At 30.9% G+C, this 19,884-nt stretch overlaps 3 protein-coding genes across 3 annotated transcripts; 1 reads left to right on the top strand and 2 right to left on the bottom strand.

The window, feature by feature from the left end:
* Positions 1-495: 495 nt before the first annotated feature.
* LOC134708128 (tRNA-splicing endonuclease subunit Sen15-like) lies at positions 496-3,876 on the bottom strand. Its single transcript, XM_063568434.1, has 4 exons — positions 3,858-3,876; positions 2,132-2,204; positions 1,096-1,276; positions 496-881 (listed from the first exon to the last, which is right to left on the bottom strand). Exons 2-4 carry the CDS (start codon positions 2,202-2,204, stop codon positions 680-682), a joined length of 456 nt encoding a protein of 151 aa, XP_063424504.1. The 5' UTR covers positions 3,858-3,876; the 3' UTR covers positions 496-679.
* Positions 3,877-3,986: 110 nt separating this feature from the next.
* On the top strand, positions 3,987-5,459 carry LOC134708125 (uncharacterized). The gene has a single exon (XM_063568432.1). The coding sequence runs from the start codon at positions 4,136-4,138 to the stop codon at positions 5,300-5,302; it is 1,167 nt and encodes a 388-aa protein (XP_063424502.1). The 5' UTR covers positions 3,987-4,135; the 3' UTR covers positions 5,303-5,459.
* Positions 5,460-8,267: 2,808 nt separating this feature from the next.
* LOC134708127 (crystallin J1A-like) lies at positions 8,268-16,733 on the bottom strand. Its single transcript, XM_063568433.1, has 8 exons — positions 16,567-16,733; positions 16,081-16,257; positions 15,534-15,632; positions 14,907-15,002; positions 13,683-13,839; positions 13,041-13,231; positions 11,117-11,256; positions 8,268-8,714 (listed from the first exon to the last, which is right to left on the bottom strand). The coding sequence occupies exons 1-6, from the start codon at positions 16,625-16,627 to the stop codon at positions 13,042-13,044; spliced, it is 780 nt and encodes a 259-aa protein (XP_063424503.1). The 5' UTR covers positions 16,628-16,733; the 3' UTR covers positions 8,268-8,714; positions 11,117-11,256; position 13,041.
* Positions 16,734-19,884: the final 3,151 nt, after the last annotated feature.

The following is a 19,884-nucleotide window of genomic DNA, read 5'->3' as shown; positions in this document are numbered from 1 at the left end:
AACAGATCATGTCATAGGGAACATTGGTTGGACTTCAGCTTCATCAAAAATTACCTTGACAAAAACTTTATCCTAAAGCAGGATTGGCTGTCAAACAAGCAGTCCCACAGACCGAAAAGAAAACCCAACCCCAAAACATACTGCCCCTAGGTGAGGCATAACAACATGAACAGGACAGGTTATTTATAGATAACCAATTAATTGTATTACTTACTGCATTTAATTTAAATATAACTTCATCTGAGGATTTTCTTACCCCAGGAGTAGATTACCTTAGCCGAATTTGGCAAAACTTTTTGGAATTTTGGATCCTCAATGCTCTTCAACTTTGTATTTGTTTGGCTTTTTAACTATTTTGATCTGAGCGTCACTGATGAGTCTTATGTAGACGAAACGCGCGTCTGGCGTATAAATTTATAATCCTGGTACTTTTGATAACTATTTATGAAACCTCTAACCCAAAAAGTGTTTTTCTTTAAATGTAAAAGGCTAAAGCAAAAATAGGATGATTTATTATTATTAATGTTTCAAGATAAAACTATCTTATTTGATCAGTGTATATCTAGGTCAGAATGTCAGAATGCTCCTTGGGCCAGATTAAACAAATGTTTATTTCTTGAGGATACGGTAATGATTTGTTGGTGTACTGTAGTTCCCCATGTACTGACTGTAACACTTGTCATCCTTCTTCTTGTTTTCTTTTCAATCTGTTGGTGTACAACTGTACACTTGTATCTAAGTCCGCTTTCCTTTTTTGGAATATTTGATACCGTTGACATTTCTTGACATCTGTAATCTCTGGTGATTCAGGCTGAACAAGTCCATCAGATATCTTATAATACACGGTAGTTGTATCAGGTTCACAAATAGCCAAAGTTAACCTGCAAAATAAATATTTAATTCAATAATGCTTCAGGCTTTCTGAGGAGTGTAGCAAAAATTAGAACTTACAACTGTAATTTGATATTGTTATTACTGTGCAGCAATTTATTGTTTATCAACCTCATTCATTTATGCAAATCATAATTTTTTTCTTCAACTGATTTTGAAATATTTTAAAGCTTTCTTTTTTCTAATAAAGAAGTAAAATATTACCCTTCTGTTTTATAATCTTCTAATTGAATTGTATGAATGTACTGCTGAATCTGCATTGGTGATACCATCTGATGGCTAGATATGGGTAAAACAAGTTGTCCAGGTTCGTGTCGATTAGGATGTCCAGATATAAATGACTGGTCTGCTTTATTGTGAACTTTTACATTCCACCATCCTCTTGCTAAGGATGAAAAATAAGGTACATGTAAAATCAATTTATATGAATTTTTTAAAGAAGGTAAAAAAGATAACATACTCTCTGCGACAATCTGATTGTCTTTTGCTATTTTATTTATCAAATATATTTCATCCTTTATAACATAAGGAACAAAAACAGAAATATTTCTTCTATTTGCAATATTATGCAGAATATTTATTCTGATAGGAACTTTTATCGTAAAGTTCAATTCCAATACAGACTTGTGTCCTTTTCAGGGTCTTTTATAATCGTTCATTAATTCCAATGCATTAAGTTGAACTCTCTTCATATATCTTATTCATACTAGATGCAGTATTTCCATTTATTTTCTTAATCATTAGTGAGGACTTCCAATTGTCTAAAATAACAACTTAACATATATTTGTGAAGTATCTTGTAGTTGTGATGTTAATTATGTGTATTTTGGGACTTTTTGAAAAATATAAAAAAAAAACTAACAAAGTTTGATCTTCTTTGCAAGAATGACAATTTTCCATTCAATTATTAGCCACAAACAAATTAAGAGAAATGTATTATTAGTTGGTCTTCAAATACATTTTCTTATTGACTTCTATAGGTTTGTCGTTTTTTTTCTCAAAAAAAAATGTTTTTATTTTCTTTGTTTTGTTCTGGGACTTATATAATTATACTTGTATAATAGTCCCAGCTTTGTTCTATGTCACTGAATATATCAAATTCTCTGAAAGATGCTGAAATCAGCCTGTAGCTAGATTTGCTGATAGTTTCATTTATATCAATTTTCAGAGTGTTCAAACTGGAGATATTAAATACTGAATTATGTCCAATTATAAATGATTTTCTCCCCATTTTTTTTACCTTCACATAGATCTACATATACTCTAGACACAAGACTGGACTCTTCTTCCATTGCCTTCTTTGTTTGTTCCATCTAAAGGTAAAAAATCAAAAGTTTAATGAAATTTTAGTCAGATGAAATAATTACGATTGACATATTTTGGTAGGATTGCTACAGATGATTACAACAAAAGTAGGCGTGTTATACACCATTGTGAAGATAAATCAATTTATATTTACGACATAACAAGTTTAAGTGGGGTTGGCAGCCGAGAAATCAGCATGTAACAGAATTTCGCCAACGGCTGACATTTCATAAATCGGGAGTTAAGTATCTTGTGTCTTGCTGACAAAATATGCACAATTGTTACAGATAATGCCTCAAACATGGTGAAGGCGTTTTTAAACATCTTTGCCAGGATTCAAGGACACAACAGATGATGGTGACATTGGTAATGATAAACCAGAAGATAGAGATTGTGTTGAAGAAAAGAAGATGAATTCGAACATTCACCAAATCACTCCAGATGTACAAACCTGATCGTTGTTCTCTTAATGACAGCACCTTTGAAACACTTATGATGATAAAGTGCAATGGACATGTTAATTTACCAGTATTTGAAGTCTATATATATGTCACTAACACTATATATATATGTACATATACCCCTGTAATATTTATCAATTTTTTATAAAAATCTGTTTTTGAAATGATTTTAGTTTTATATTGAAAAAGTAAGGTGTAATGTAATGCATTACACAAGCAAAGTAATAGTAATGTAATGCATTACATGTTAGAAAAAATGTAATTGAAGTTGTAATGGAAGAATCACAAAGTAATTGTTATGTAATGGCCCCAGGCCTGGACTGTTATATAAAGGTATATAGGAAATTTTTTTCTGAGACAAGTGCCTGTGATCCAAAAGTTGAAAAAAAAACATTGCCCCTGGACATTTTGATCTGATTAATTGCTGTTTGTTTTTACAGCTATTAATTTTTATTTCTATTATCCTTTTGAGTATACTAATTTGACAAAATGATTGTGTGCAGAGATTTTAAATTCTAAATGAACTGTCCAAGAAATTTTTTTCACAGTGACACTTTTTGTTTTGTTTTTTGTTTAACAAGGTGATTAATTACTTATCAATCTATTTAGTTAAAACATCTTTCTTAAAAACTGAACACTAATTTATGATTCTCACATTTATTTTAATATAAAATTAAATAATAATTTAAAAAAAAAAGTATGTGATATCAATATTTGAAAAACAAGTATTATTTTACAATTTATATTATTAAACACAAATCCTTATCTTTAACACCATTAAAGTTTATGTAATTGAAATGTAATTCAAAAGTAATTGAGCATTACATATGCTTTTTTCAATGTAATTAATTAAATTACCATTACATGTAATTAAAAAAATGCTCAATTACACATTACATTCAATTACATGGAAAATTGTAATGCATTACACTTAATTACCATTACATTTTCAATTACCCCATCCGTGCAAGAGTAGTCACGTTTCGAATTAGTATGTGGGACTGTGAAGAAAAATTATCTCCCCCTTGCAAACTGGAAACAACTTTTTGAAGTTTTTTAACTGATTTTCGCCATCTGAATAAAATATTTTACATTTAACTACGGTTAAATCATGTTGTTAAATTAGTTAAAAAATACAAATGACCGAAATAGACGAATAAACTTTTCTAAACGTGCTTTTATACTGCAGCATGGTCAAACCTTACTTTCTTGTATCAGATCTTGGTTATAAACAGCAAAAGGGGATTTCCAAAATTTGAACTCTCGCAAAGTCACGTACAAATCATACAACCAATCAACAGCTTTTAATCTATCGTCAATTCTATTTTTGGACTTTCACTTTACTCAAAATAAACAAAAGGTTGGTTACAACCTAATTGTGCAATATCCAGATATAAAAACCTAATCATGTATTACACTGACATTTTAAGGCCATTCTGGTCATTGGTGTCACATCGAGTGATTTTCTAAACAATCAAATGGAGACTTTAACTTTGTCAGCCAAAGATTGCACCTTTAGGTCATTTCGATTCCAATTCCAACAAAATCAATTCACAGGCCAAGTGCAGTGTCAGCAAAATTTAACTCCCGAAAATCGAAGAACGCAAAATACAAGTACAGAAGGGGAGTCAAAAATGGCAGAAGGATTACCAGAACAAGTGTGTGTCAAAGCCAAGTTCAGAGTAAGTGACAGTAAAAATGATAAAAATGTAAACAAAGTCAAAGACAAAAGTGATCAACTTTCTGACAACAATGATTCAGATGAAAAACCGAAAAAGAAGAAGAAATGGAAGAAGCTACAACCATCTGAAATTGGATTTAACATTTCATTGTTTCCCAGACCAATTCGTGATAGCTGTGAATTTAATGTGGATGCTGACGCTTTGTGGAATAAAATTGAGAATGAATGTGAAACTGTAGAAAAAATTATTGAACCATATCAGAATCTCATTCAACTAGAAGGAAACATTTCAAGAGACAAAAGATACATGCGAGTAGATAGAGACAGGAAAGTTATAAAAGCACATAAACAAGTAAAAACAAAATATTGTAGAAACGTTTTGAACAATAGGGGACGCAAAGCAATATATGTTAATCATCGGGTGTATAAAATGATGGAACTAGACTTTAAAAGACTATGTTACATGCCAAGTCCAAAGAAAGCCAAAAATATTCTTAAACGTGACATTGCTAGAGGAAAAGACAATTATTCTATAAACCCATCAACAAATAAACCACACCAACCAATCCACCGAACATTCCGACCTACCCCAGTTCAGTGTCTGGCACATACTATTCACAAAGACAATTTACCATCTGATATTGATACTGCATTGGCTAATTTATTAATGGACTTACAGCATCGAGAACTAACACCAGAGGATTACGATATGTTATTGCGTCTTGATGAAGCTCGTGTGAAACCTAAAACTATGTCTGTAGATAAACTAAGTGCATTTAAAACTGAAACAGTTGAGAACAATAACGAACTTGAAGTGTGCCCAATCTGTATGGATTTGTATGAAAAAGGACAAATTAAGAAATTTTTACCTTGCCAGCATGCTTTCCACGTAGACTGTATTGAGTCATGGTTAAAAAACTCTTCTATGAACTGCCCTATTGACAATTTACCTATTACTACATGACAAACAGAGACTTTAGGTTTTTGTTTTATTATGTACAATGTAAGACTCTGTATAAATCAGGAAGAAATTAATAGTTCAAATGTTGATATAAGCACAGGAATTTTGGCTCAAATCCAAAATTTCAGATTGTTATTTATTAAAAAAGTAATAATATTAATTTTGTGTTTCATGTGGCCAGCTTATTTCTTCTAGCAAAGTTGTTATCATGAGAATATATACAAAAGAAGATGTGGTATGATTGCCAATGAGACAATTTTCCACAAGAGACTAAATGACAGAAAAAAAAACCAGTTTTAAGGTTGATTGTTATTTTATGTTAATTAGTTGTATAGAGAAACCTTTTATTCAGATGAATAATGCAGGTAGTTTTCTCTACTGTTGACAACTTCATTGCTGATAATAAGCTACTATTTGGTATAAATTGTTGGAAGAATAGCACATCTCTTTAGCTGTACCTATCCGATTCATAGTGGATCACAGACTTTTGTCCTGAATACCATCTGTGCATGGTAAATCTATCATGAACCCTGCCAGACAGACAGGTACACCTTTCATTCATACCATGCACCAAATATAGATAGCTCATTGCTGACAGTATCTGTGTTGCAGATCTAATTTTGAACATTGACCTATTTACCATAATAATGAGGTAAAGGTCAGGTACGAAATGCAATAATTCTATACTCTAAATATAACTGACATATTGCTTATAGTATTTGAGAAAAAAGATACAACTATGCAAACTTAACATTAGCTGATGAACCAGAGATCTTGAAATATTTTTTTCTCTGGTGGCTCTTGAAGAAAATTTGCTATTCCTAGCTACAAATGTATTATTTCTATTGCAAAATTTCCAAATTGTGTCTGTCCTCAGACCACCATTTTCTTTTAGAACTCTGTTGACCTTACAAAAATGAGGTCCATGATAAGACAGACATTTACACCTTACAATAATTCCATACACCAAAGATAGTGATACTAATGCTTTTAGCATACAAAAAACCCCCCAACATTGATCAATAAACCATAAAAATAAGGTCAAGGTCAAATGAACCCTGCCAGACAGACCTAAACATCTTACAATCTGACCATTCACCAAATATAGTTCACTTATTATTTATAGCATCTCAGATATAAGAAGACCTAATTAAAAATGTTAAAACATGGACCAATGAACCATTGAAATGAGGTCAAGGTTGGATGTATCCTATCATACAACATGTACAAAATGCAACAATTCCATAAACCAAATATAGCTGATTGACATAATAACTACTAATACTGTGGATTCATTATTATTCGTTGGATACCAATTTTTTCACGGTTTTCGTGGGTACAGTTGAACCACGAATTAAAATGTTCAACGAATTACACATTTTCTATAGGATATGTATGCAGCGATTACTAAAACCACGAAAACAAATACCCACAAAAATGCAAGTTTTCCTCAATCCACGAAAATTGATACCCATGAAAATAAATGAATCCACAGTAGTATCTGAGAATAAAAATTCAATCATGTAAATGTGGTAGAGACGATTTTCAATGATTTTATTATTTTAATCACTTGTCTTTATAGTGTATCATTATTACTTTTTTTATTCTATTCTACCATATAGTGACCGCCTTCAACAAATTGAAGATTATGTCACAGGAGGAAACTTACAACAAGACATAGATTGGAAAAATGTACAATTTTTAAAAAATAGGAAAAATTAAAAATATAAAATGTTTTACTTATTGATTAGTTTATCTATGTAACTATGGGGCCAGCTGAAGGACACCTCCGGGTGCGGGAATTTCTCGCTACATTGAAGACCTGTTGGTGACCTTCTGCTGTTGTTTTTTTATTTGGTCGGGTTGTTGTCTCTTTGACACATTCCCCATTTCCATTCTCAATTTTATCATTTAATCATTAGAGTGTTTAGTATTAATCCCCTATGCTTGACCGCACAGTGGTAACTGTTTCTACCTGTACAATTTAAACTTTGGAAAATGAACCATGAAATATGAGGTAAAGGTCAGATCAACAAGGTCAGGCAGATGATCACACCTTTTACTCAAAATAAGTGAGTATTTCATATGACAAAAACACTAAATAAAAATTTGAGGAGTTGCTGAACCATGAAAAATAGTTCTCTGGCTGATTGTAAACCTATGTTGCATTATGAGACTTTCCTTGCAAGAGAGAAAAAAACTGCCTTCCTGACTAAACCAGTACCATAGAGAACATCATGTATATAGGGCACTATAGGATTATCCCATTAATTACCAAAACTTTCAAAATTAACAATTTGAAATTCTGCATACAAGTTCATGTATCAGATATCAGAATGCAAGTTCTAATTTTTGTGAAACTCATCTTGGGGGGCACATATGAGGAAATCATTTGAATAATTTTTGAGTGAATAGAATAAACCTGAAGAAAAATAAACAAAAAAGCAGAATTTTCATTTGAAACTTTGTTATAATCTAAATCACAATTGACAGAAATGGTCCTTCCAACAAAACTTGCATCAGCCTTTTGAAAGTGATTATGGTAATTATTTTAAATATATTGTGTTTTTGGTGCTATATATGGCTTTTTAAAAAAGTCAGATACATACAGTATAAAAAATTTAATTATCAATGCAAATAAACATGTGTATGGTAGTATAAAATTGAACGACAAAAAATCTGCAAAAGAATAAACTGTACAAGAAAATTATATTATAAAAGATTCATAAAAATGTTACAGACAGAATGGTAAATATTAAAGTTACAATAATAATCTAAATTTATCCTCCCTTATTAATAGGATTAGAATAAATTTGTCATCCGTTAATACTTCCTTTGTCTATAAACATTCAGAATATTCATTAATATTTTGAGATAAAGTTTATTTCTTCTTATCACCTGTGTTAAAAAGATGTTTTGTTCCAAGTTTGTACATGTACAACAAAAATATTTAATTTTTTCTTATAAAATCAAAATTTATTCTCCAATTTGGATTCAAACAAATTTGTCATACTTGTTAACTTTTTTTATATGAAAAAAATAATTTTGTATCAATTTAGGTAAATAATCTTCATCCTACTTCCGTACTTCGTTTATAGAAATACTTCTTAAGCAATATGTTTTTAATAAAAATTGAGGTTAGTGTTTGAAATTAGTATACAAGACTGGTACTTTAAATGTAACAAATAAATGCTTGAAAAATTTTACACAAGTCAAATTTCAATATTCTAAAGGCAAAGACACATAAATTAAAAACTTTGTGTTCTTTCCATCAAGTTTCATCTCACTAATTAACAAGTCCAATGGCTAAGCCTTATGCTAATGGTATCTTCACCAATTTCTGTGAAAGGTCAATGACATCTTTAGAATTCAATGTCTTCTCTTTCCAAGTGTCTGGTATACCAGCTAGGCCATTCTGTAAAAAATATAATACTGGTCAGTCATGTCAGCCGTAATGTTCTAAAACATTCAAATGAAATGTTGTACATTCTGATATTGTTTTTTTAGCAACAATTGGTCCAAAGATAACCAGATGCTCTGCAGGGCGTAGCTTTATACGACCGCAGAGGTTGAACCCTGAACGGTTGGGGCAAGTATGGACACAACATTCAAGCTGGATTCAGCTCTAAATTTGGATTGTTATTAAATAGTTGACACAGCAAAGGTTTCTGACACAGAATGAATGCGTTCTAATGAAATTAAAATTTTTGTTTTCTCTTAGAGCAATTCACTATGCTGTTGAATATTATTCCTCTCAAAAAAATGTTTGAAGAAATTTTCTTTTTATTTATGAAATTTCAAATGAGAAAATTGAACCCAATTTTTTTAATCACATCCCCCTTTCCCTTATTCCAAAACTAATCTCAATTAAAATTTCTAATGGAGTTTGCAACAAATACTACTCATTTAAATACATCATAAAATATTATTAAGATGTAAAAAAAATGCTTGTTATCACTGAATGGTAAAGATTATTTTAATTTATCAGTTGGTAGTAAAAAGTGAATATACATTGTATATTGTATATATAACAAAGATTTAAGTTGATTCAGGACAAAGAAAGATAACTCCAAATAAAAAAAATTCTTACAATTAGATATTTCTTGCTTACTATTCTGGACAAAGAAAGATAACTCTAATTAAAAACAAAATTGCTATTTCACAATATTTTGCAATAAGATATTTCTTGCCATTGCGCAATACTGTGCAATTGAAAAGACTTGCTATTGCACAAAACTTAATATAATAATTTTAGATCCTGATTTGGACCAACTTGAAAACTGGGCCCAGAATCAAAAATCTAAGTACATGTTTGGATTCAGCATATCAAAGAACCCCAAGATTTCAATTTTTGTTAAAATCAAACTAAGTTTAATTTTGGACCCTTTGGACTTTAATGTAGACCAATTTGAAAACAAGACCAAAAATTAGGAATCTACATACACAGTTAGATTTGGCATATCAAAGAACCCCATTTATTCAATTTTTGATGAAATCAAACAAAGTTTAATTTTGGACCCCGATTTCGACCAACTTGAAAACTGGGCCGATAATCAAGAATCTAAGTACATTTTTAGATTCAGCATATCAAAGAACCCAACCGATTAATTTTTTGTCAAAATCAAACGAAGTTTAATTTTGGACCCTTTGGACCTTAATGTAGACCAATTTGAAAACGGGACCAAAAGTTAAAAATCTACATACACAGTTAGATTCAGCATATCAAAGAACCCCAATTATTCAATTTTGATGAAATCAAACAAAGTTTAATTTTGGACCCTTTGGGCCCCTTATTCCTAAACTGTTTGGACCAAAACTCCCAAAATCATTACCAACCTTCCTTTTATGGTCATAAACCTTGTGTTTAAATTTCATAGATTTCTATTTACTTATACTAAAGTTATGGTGCGAAAACCAAGAAAAATGCTTATTTGGGTCCCTTTTTGGCCCCTAATTCCTAAACTGTTGGGACCTAAACTCCCAAAATCAATACCAACCTTCCTTTTGTGGTCATAAACATTGTGTATAAATTTCATTATTTTCTATTTACTTAAACTAAAGTTATTGTGCGAAAACCAAGAATAATGCTTATTTGGGCCCTTTTTTGGCCCCTTATTCCTACACTATTGAAACCAAAACTCCCAAAATCAATCCCAACCTTTCTTTTGTGGTCATAAACCTTGTGTCAAAATTTCATAGATTTCTATTAACTTAAACTAAAGTTATAGTGCGAAAACCAAGAAAATGCTTATTTGGGCCCTTTTTGGCCCCTAATTCCTAAAATGCTGGGACCATAACTCCCAAAATCAATACCAACCTTTCTTTTGTGGTCATAAACCTTGTAATAAAATTGTATAGATTTATATTCACTTTTACTAAAGTTAGAGTGCGAAAACTGAAAGTATTCGGACGACGACGACGACGCCAACGTGATAGCAATATACGACGAAATTTTTTTCAAAATTTGCGGTCGTATAAAAACAAATAAGATTATTAGCTGCATACAAATGAAATTGTTAACCCTTACACAATAATCTGTATTTTTACTGATCCTGCTAAAACTTTGAAATTTCCCATTCTTTAAAGTATCAAACCATACCATTAAAGGAGCTCTTTTGAAGCAGGACCTGCTTTCCTTTCGAGATTACCTGTTTTTTATTCTGCGTGTTTGGTTAGATTACTGTTGCTGAATTCTCAATTTTTCCCTGTAGTGTTTGGTTCACCTATAACATCCCAGCAAAGAAGATGTCTATCCTTTTTTTCATTTATTATATTGAGTTTTCTGTGTTATACCTCTAAGATAAAACATAAACCTACCCGAGCAGCAAAACAAGCTCCAACAAAGCCTCCCCTTGAACAGGTGCACCCTCCAGACCTCATGGTTTCTTGTATGGATCCAGTATAACTGGAACCAGTCAGTACCTCATGAGTAGTTAACTGGAATGCACCAGGTATGGCTGAAATATAGGTTCACATTGATTAATTCAGATATATCTCATTCTTGTTCAACATGTTCAATGTGGAATAATTAAGAAATAATTCCTTCATGTCATGCTCTATGCTCATTTTAACATGGGTAGGCATTATATTATATCTACTATTAAAGATTGACAAATTTCTAAATCTAGACTGCAGAAAATTATTCTATAACGGTTATATCTTGCCACTGATTGATTATTGTTGTATAGTGTGGAGTTGTTGTAGCAGTGAGGGTTTAAAAAGGATATTAAAATTACAAAACAGAGCTGCTAGATTAATATTAGAAACAGACCCTTTCGCTCCTTCTGCGCCCTTATTCAAACACTTAAACTAGATGACAGTTGAACAGAGAATAAAATATCACAAGTTTGTGATGACATTTAAATGCATTAAAAATGATGCCCCATCATATCTTACTAAAAAGTTTCATTATGTTTCAGACAGATATCCATACCCCTTGAGAAATGCTGTTCAAGGAAACCTCATACTCCCTAAACCAAAAATAAAATTGTTCAAAAAATCTTTTATGTATTCTGGACCATTCTTGTGGAATAATTTGCCAATCCCGTTAAGAAATATTACAAATGTTAATTCTTTCAAATACAAAGTAACAGATCTTTTCCACCTAGCTGTATAAATAATATTAAAAACTGATCATGTCATCATGTTTATTTTTTCATCACATTTTATTAAGTTGTACAAATGTATTGAACATTATTATCATACTTGACTTTTTATACTTATGTATGCAATGGATATGTTTGTATTTTGTTTGATTTTTCATGATGAGGGCCTCAGGGAAGATTAGTTATACATGTATAGCTAACTGTGTAACCCTCTTAAATAAAGTATTGTTGTTGTTATATTTGTCGATATTTTATACTGAGCATTAGCGAGGTGTAAAATGTGGTGAAATATAATGCCTACCCATGTTAAAATGAGTATAGAGCATGACATGAAGGAATTATTTCGATTCTAATAGGACATACAGTATTTTTATAGGTCGAAGCGTGTGAAATTACTGTAAAAATGTTTGTCTGTTCCCATTTCCCCCTCAAGGAATCTGTGCATATCATTGATAAGTTTTAAAACTACGAGCAGTTTAAATATATGTTGTTTCATAAATCATAAATATATATAATAAGAGTTTATGTTAGCTGCATAAATGTATATATTTTAAAGGATAAAGATGGAAATAAAGTAAATACAAAAAGTAAGTTTGTGCGTATGTGTCAAACATATTTTGTCCTCATTAGATAATGGCTTTGTTTACAAAGCGTAATCAGGACGACATATAAGAATCAATGTTTTGCAATACCCTGAATATAAAGCAAGGAAACAGTTGTATTCACCTGTAAATAAACAGATTCTGAAAAGATCTTTGGGATACATTTTATTGCATACATTTTATTTTGACTTAAACCAACTTATTTTCGCGGATACTTTATTTCGCGTTTTATTCTTTCTAGTCTAGTTTTACATATTCACGACGATTTATATTCGCTTTAATTTTTTACTGGCGAAAGTTGCGAAAATAAATCTCTTGGAAAATAAGTTGGTTAACAGTATGCCTAAATATCACAGAGAAGCAATCCTTATACCATTTTTTAATTCAATTTAAACAATTTCTTATTGAAATAATTATATGTTTTAAACATTGGTTTAATACTACAATAATATAAATTTAAAGACAATGGGATTCAGAAACAAGCGACATTGCTGATTTTAAGTTGTCAATATTTTTTAAATTTTGTTTGTTTACCTCAGTCAATTCTGAACTTCTTGGCTGCAGTTCTATGGTCAATATCTTTGCATTGTAGAACTTCTCTTAACTGCCCAGCCAAAGCTTTATCTAAGTCCTGAGGATTGGTTCTGTTAGGATTATTTAACTCTTCTATCACACATTCTACTACATCTTCCTTCTCACCATACAATATATACTGTTCTAGTATTCTGTAAAATATGCAATAAAGTAAAATAAAAAACTAAATATCCATAAGAAATATTTTGCTAAAGTGATATGTGAAAATATTTATAGATAAAATTAACCTAAAGGTCAGTTTCCTCAATAGATATTCAGTAGGCTTTTAGAAAATACAAATATTACCAGAATGGACATTTTTTAATCTTCAACATTCAGATCTACAGCCACAAATATGTCTGACATCTGAGTGCTTCTATACTTATCTTTCTGTTTACGTTATATAAGTTACCTTGCTTGAGCAAGGTCCAAGTCACATATGTGGTAAACTTCTGAATTCCACAAACACACACTCAACTTTCTCTAAACATATTATTGACCAGTAATCCTTACTGCACAAAGACACACAGTAACTAACAGATGTGGTACAATTCCATTTTACTCAGATCCCCCATTTCAGATTACTCTTATAATATTAATTACCTTGCTGCAGCCAAACCAACAGCGACAGATGTGTCAGAATTCTGTGTTACTCTGATAACACTCTCAGCCTTCTCCAACATATCAGGTCTACCAGCATACAGAGCAACAACAGGGACAATCCTTAGGACACAATCCATCTGTTCATCCTTATCACAGCCTGTAATAACAAGGGCCAATACAAATATAACATCTTGTAATAACATAGGCCAAGAAAATTAACTTTGATATTCTATCCCCCCTCCCCTTAATACAGAGCCACAACAGGAACAATTCTTAGGACACAATCTATCTGTTCATCCTTATCACAGCCTGTAATAACAAAGGCCAATACAATTATCTTTGATATTAGATCCCTTCCTCCCCAAAATACAGAGCAACGACAGGGACAATCCTTGGGACACAATCCATCTGTTCATCCTTATCACAGCCTATTATAACAAAGACCAATACAATTAACTTTGATATTAGATCCCTTCCTCCCCTAAATACAGAGCAACCACAGGGACAATCCTTGGGACACAATCCATCTGTTCATCCTTATCACAGCCTGTTATAACAAAGGCCAATAAAATTAACTTTGATATTAGATCCCCTTCCTCCCTTTAATACAGAGTTACAACAGGGACAATCCTTGGGACACAATCCATCTGTTCATCCTTATCACGCCCTGTAATAACAAAGACCAATAAAATACTCATTACAGATATCAGGATTGAAATTTTGTATTTTTCTACAAAAGACTCATCAGTGGTGCTTAAATGAGAAAAAAATTTAAAATGGCCAAATAAAGTACAAAAATAAGCATTGAGGACCAGAAATTCTATAAGTTTTGCCAACTACAGCTAAGGTAATCTATTCCTGAGGTAGAAAAACCTAAGTACTTCAAAAATGTAAAGTTTTGTAACAGTAAACAGTTAATTTATAATTATAACCATATCAATGATAATTCAAGTCAACACAGAGGTGCAGACTACTGGGCTGGTGATACCTCAGGGAAATAAAAACTCTACTCTGTCTATAGACTCATCATAGATACCATTATAAAATTAACTTTAATATTATATCCCCTCTCTCCCCTAGATTTATTTCATCAATCTTAAATTTACATTTTTATCAGGTTAGTAAAATGCTTATCAATTTTAATGATTAAGAAAAAAAAACGAAAAAAAAAAATATCAAGAAAAGTATATTTTTTTTTAATGTAAAATATCTAAAGCAACAAACCTGTGTCTTCTAGCCCCTGCTCAAATTTCTTAAGAAATGCTTTTACACTACCATGCCTCCATCCAGCTTTTATAGGATACACTTTCTTTGAAACATCTAAAAAATAAACATGAAATCAAAATGAATTTAGAGATTCAAAAACAACTTATAAAGTCTTCTCTCTTTTACATCATATATATATACCAATTACAAATATACAGCGCATGTGTAGTTGAGTAAATCTAATTTAAATATATTAGTAAAAAAAGGCATCGGCACACAGTCAGACAAACCCAACACAATTAAAAAAATTCTAAAAAAAAAAATCAAATAAATGGAAATCTTACAATGTCTTATGGACTTGTTGATTTTGTTTATTTATAGAAAACCTTAATCTTGTGAATCTGAATATGTAAATAGCAGTATATATCTAACTTTCAATATGCTATTGTACTGAGTTTGACCTGGATGTTTAACAATGGAGGCTGAAAATCTGAAGCTTATATGGTTTCTATCACTACATTTGTACTACAAATTTTCTGTTTGTAAAAAAAAAACAATTAAAAAAATTAATGATTATTTTTTCCACTTTCTTTTAATTGCAGTATAAAAGATTTTGTCACATTCAGCCACTTTTCCATTTAATACCTGATTTTGTTTCGTATTCTTTGTTGTCTTTGTCATCATAATCTGTGTTTGGTCCGAAAAATTCATATGTTGATTTCTGAAGACTAGGGACATCCAAACCTAAATAAATTACATATTCATAATTATTTGAACTTTTCACTGTTGGTATTAAAATGAAACATATATTTATAAAAATTTACTTTCCATTCATGATTGTATTGACACTAATTCTAATAGGATATAATTAATCACAATGTCTTCCTATGGTTATCATTACTGTGGTGATAAATGACTGCCTCTTTGCCAAGAATAAAGTATGACTTCAAAAGTCATAAATTAACAGACAAAATTAGGGTCAATGATCATTATCAGTACTGCCAAGTCTCACACATTTCATGTGTTACTTTCATGCTTATTTGGCGACATTTCCTTCAATCTATTGTTTTTTCTCTTTGAAATTTACTACAATTTTTGCCAAATCTCACGCATTTGCTTCATGAAAACTTGACATTATGAAAAAAATAATTGTAAAAGACAAATTTGTTTCAATTTATAGCTTAGAGTTTACCATTATTTGTAACCAATGACTTTAAAATGACATATGACTGGTCACCATAACAACTGTGACTTCCTCTTGGTCTGCAGTAGAATGGATTGGCAGACGGTTCCCAGAATGCAATTTCTTTTTCATCTCCAATAATTGTGTTAAGTTTGTCAATGTTATAATTCCAGTGAAGTGGTTGTGCTGTGAAAAATATATAAATTTTTATGTTTATCATTTAAATATAGAAATTAATCTAGAATTAACAATAAGAATATAGTTTAGAAAGAACACATGAAGAACCGATTAGAAAGGATAATAATTATGAACCCAATTTTTAACTGACACATACAATAGAAATTTCTTTACCACTGTAGTTGAATAAATTAAAGAGATTATCAGCTTAATTTCAATTAAAAGATCATATGCCCCTATTTAAAAAAAAAATAAACTCATAATTTACTATTCCTTGATCTTCCTTGACCAATCACATATCAAAATTGCACAATTTACCTGCTGCATCTGCTATCAGTGCACCAACCACTGCTGCTATTCTTCTCTCTTCACAAGTCATACCTGCTATAGTCCTGCTACATTCTTCCTTTTGTATTTTGACAAAACTGTTAAGGTTAAGATTTAGAACAATTCTTATATAATTGTTCTAAATCTCAACCATAACAATTTTGTCAAAAGGGAGATAACTCAAAAACATTTTTTTTTTTATGCTGACTAAATTAAAGTATTGATAATCTTTGTATATTTAAATATCTATTTTTTCTCTGGATTTAACAAAACAATTACAGTACCTTGAATTGAAACATAGCAAAAAGTTTCTAACAATTTTTTTCTTCTGACAGGCATTTCAAAAATTCATACAGCCTTTCATTGTTGTAAATCTTTGGAAAGTGTATATATATGTGAACAAGTTTTTCTTTTTCTTTCTAAATGTACAATTTTAGTTTTATAGAGATTGTCTTATAAAGATTGTCCTGAATTAGTTAATTAAGTGTTTAATTCATTTAATAACAGAAGCTAAATCTTTATTCTAGAATCTTTATATACATGTATATAAAAAAACTGCCATATTTTAGAGTATTACCTATGAAACACAAATTATGTCAACTATAGACTGGAATGTTTACATTGAATGTGCTTACACTTTTCTTTGAATGACAAGAGCTGTGCCATGGTACTGGTGAAGAAGAAAGACAATTTTCATCTAATAGTTGTTTTGTAATATTTGTTTAAAGAAGCAGATATTGCCCACAACTGACAGTAACAACTGACCATAACTATAAACTGGCCAAACCAAATTCTTATCTATTTCAAAGGAGATTTTTTTTATGTCCAATCATCTGAAAATATATAATATAATCCAACTACAACAAAACTCAAATTCCATATAGATTGCCAAGACTTATTTAGCACAACTTTTTGGAATTTATCTTTTTTAATACTTTTCAACATCGTATTTAATTAACCTTTTCAACTGTTTTGATTCAAGCATCACTGATGAGTCTTATGTAGATGAAAAGAGTCTCTGACAACCACAATTATAACCCTGTTTGAAAAAATAGACATATAACAGCCAGAACATTTTTTTAATCATTTGAAGACAAATCCTGCAGATTGAAAATCATGTAATTTCTCAGCCATGTAGGTAGATATGTCATGTACCTCATACATGTTATAACCTGTACAAAATATTGCTTAAAAATGGTTTTAACTTGTACAAAATTTAAGATAAATCTTATTAAAGTAAAATTTACATTTAAATTCACCAATGCATAAAGAACAACAATAAATAGGCCAGAACATGTCTTTTTTGTAGAGGACAATGATCACAAAGTTTAAGAAATATATGTGTCATGACTTATGTTAGCAAAATGTGTTTTCGTGTAATTATATGTTTTATGCAGTCCATCATGGCTTACATAAGTTATTTACTAAAAGCAAACATTTCCTTTAATGACAATTCATTATATATTAGTAACTAAATTCTACCAAAAAATTAAGAACAATGCCTAATAATTTTGGGTAATACTCCTCCCTCTCGTTTTATACCATGCAAGACTAAAATAATGTCTTATATGCTTACTCTGTAAAAGCAAGAGAGAGCTGAAATAGTTTTCAATGGACCACGCTTCTTTATCAATATCTTTGGATCTACTCTTCAACATTTTTGGCCTTCAGCATGACTTATGTAAATTGAAAACTTATTTTTTTATAAACTTCAAGATCATTGCATGAGGCGAATGTCATTTTGATGTTTTAAATCATCTACTTTGAAATAAAATTGAGAATGGAAATGGGGAATGTGTCTAAGAGACAACAACCTGACCAAATAAAAAAACAACAGCAGAAGGTCACCAACAGGTCTTCAATGTAGCGAGAAATTCACGCACCCTGAGGCGTCCTTCAGTTGGCCCCATAACAAATATATACTAGTTCAGTGATAATGAACGCCATACTAATTTCCAAATTGTACACAAGAAACTAAAATTAAAATAATACAAGACTAACAAAGGCCAGAGGCTCCTGACTTGGGACAGGCGCAAAAATGCGGCGGGGTTAAACATGTTTGTGAGATCTCAACCCTCCCCCTATACCTCTAACCAAGGTAGGAGGTAAACACATAACAATAGGCACATTAAAATTCAGTTCAAGAGAAGTCCGAGTCTGATGTCAGAAGATGTAACCATAGAAAATAAACAAAATGACAATAATACATAAATAACAACAGACTACTAGCAGTTAACTGACATGCCAGCTCCAGACTTCAATTAAACTGACTGAAAGATTATGATTTCATCATATGAACATCAGGCACAATCCTTCCCGTTAGGGGTTTAGTATCATACCATCATAACATATATGAGAAGAACATAACCTGTGTCATGCCAACAACTGTTTTTAGAATAAATGTGTTTAGTTCTGACGCAAAGACCTTATCAGTGACTCGATATTAACGCCAAAATATGCAATCTGTAATGACTTGACAACAGTATTGTAATTATATCCCTTCTTAAGTCTATTCAAAGGTTTTGTAAGTTTCTGAGGTGAATACTGACACCTTTGTGCTTTATAAAGAATATTTCCATAAAAAATTGGATGTGAAATACCTGAACGTATAAGAAGTCTGCATGTTGAGCTATATTTACGAATGATGTCTTTATACCGATGATAAAATTTAGTAAATGTTTTGACTAGTTTGTGATATCGAAAACCCTGGTGTAATAATTTTTCAGTAATACATAAATTACTTTGAAAGCATGTATTTGTGGCCTTTGGATGATTTTTGCTCCATAGGCGGGTTGTCAGTTGTCTTTTAGACACGTGACATACCCCATTTCCATTCCTAATTTCATTTGTAGACACGTCTATCCTGGCCATCCTATTATGTCTTTAAGTGTCAACTAGAATGAAAGTATTTTACTATTGCCTTCAAAGTGGACACTCACAATTATAATTTATCAAATAAAGATATGTCCATAGAAAGTCACAAGTAAGAGGATCATAAGACATCCTTAAGAAATATCTTATGACAGGTCTTAGGAATGCTTCGTAATACCGACCCCTGGAATGATTAACTGTATCAAAAAAGGACAAAACACACTTACATGAAGGAATAATAAAAAAAATATGAAAATATAATGGAGGTTAATAACATCTGTTGCGATAATAGAAACATAGCCTTTTTTTATTTTGTACAAGTTAAAACCATTTTTAGGCAATATTTTGTACAGGTTATAACATGTACGAGGTACGTTTGTACATGTTATAACTTGTATTTTTGCATTATACAAGTTATAACATGTACAATATTTTTGT

Source organism: Mytilus trossulus, chromosome 2, assembly GCF_036588685.1.
Source record: "Mytilus trossulus isolate FHL-02 chromosome 2, PNRI_Mtr1.1.1.hap1, whole genome shotgun sequence".
Classification (NCBI taxonomy): domain Eukaryota; kingdom Metazoa; phylum Mollusca; class Bivalvia; order Mytilida; family Mytilidae; genus Mytilus; species Mytilus trossulus.
This window is presented reverse-complemented; position numbering and strand designations above follow the sequence as displayed.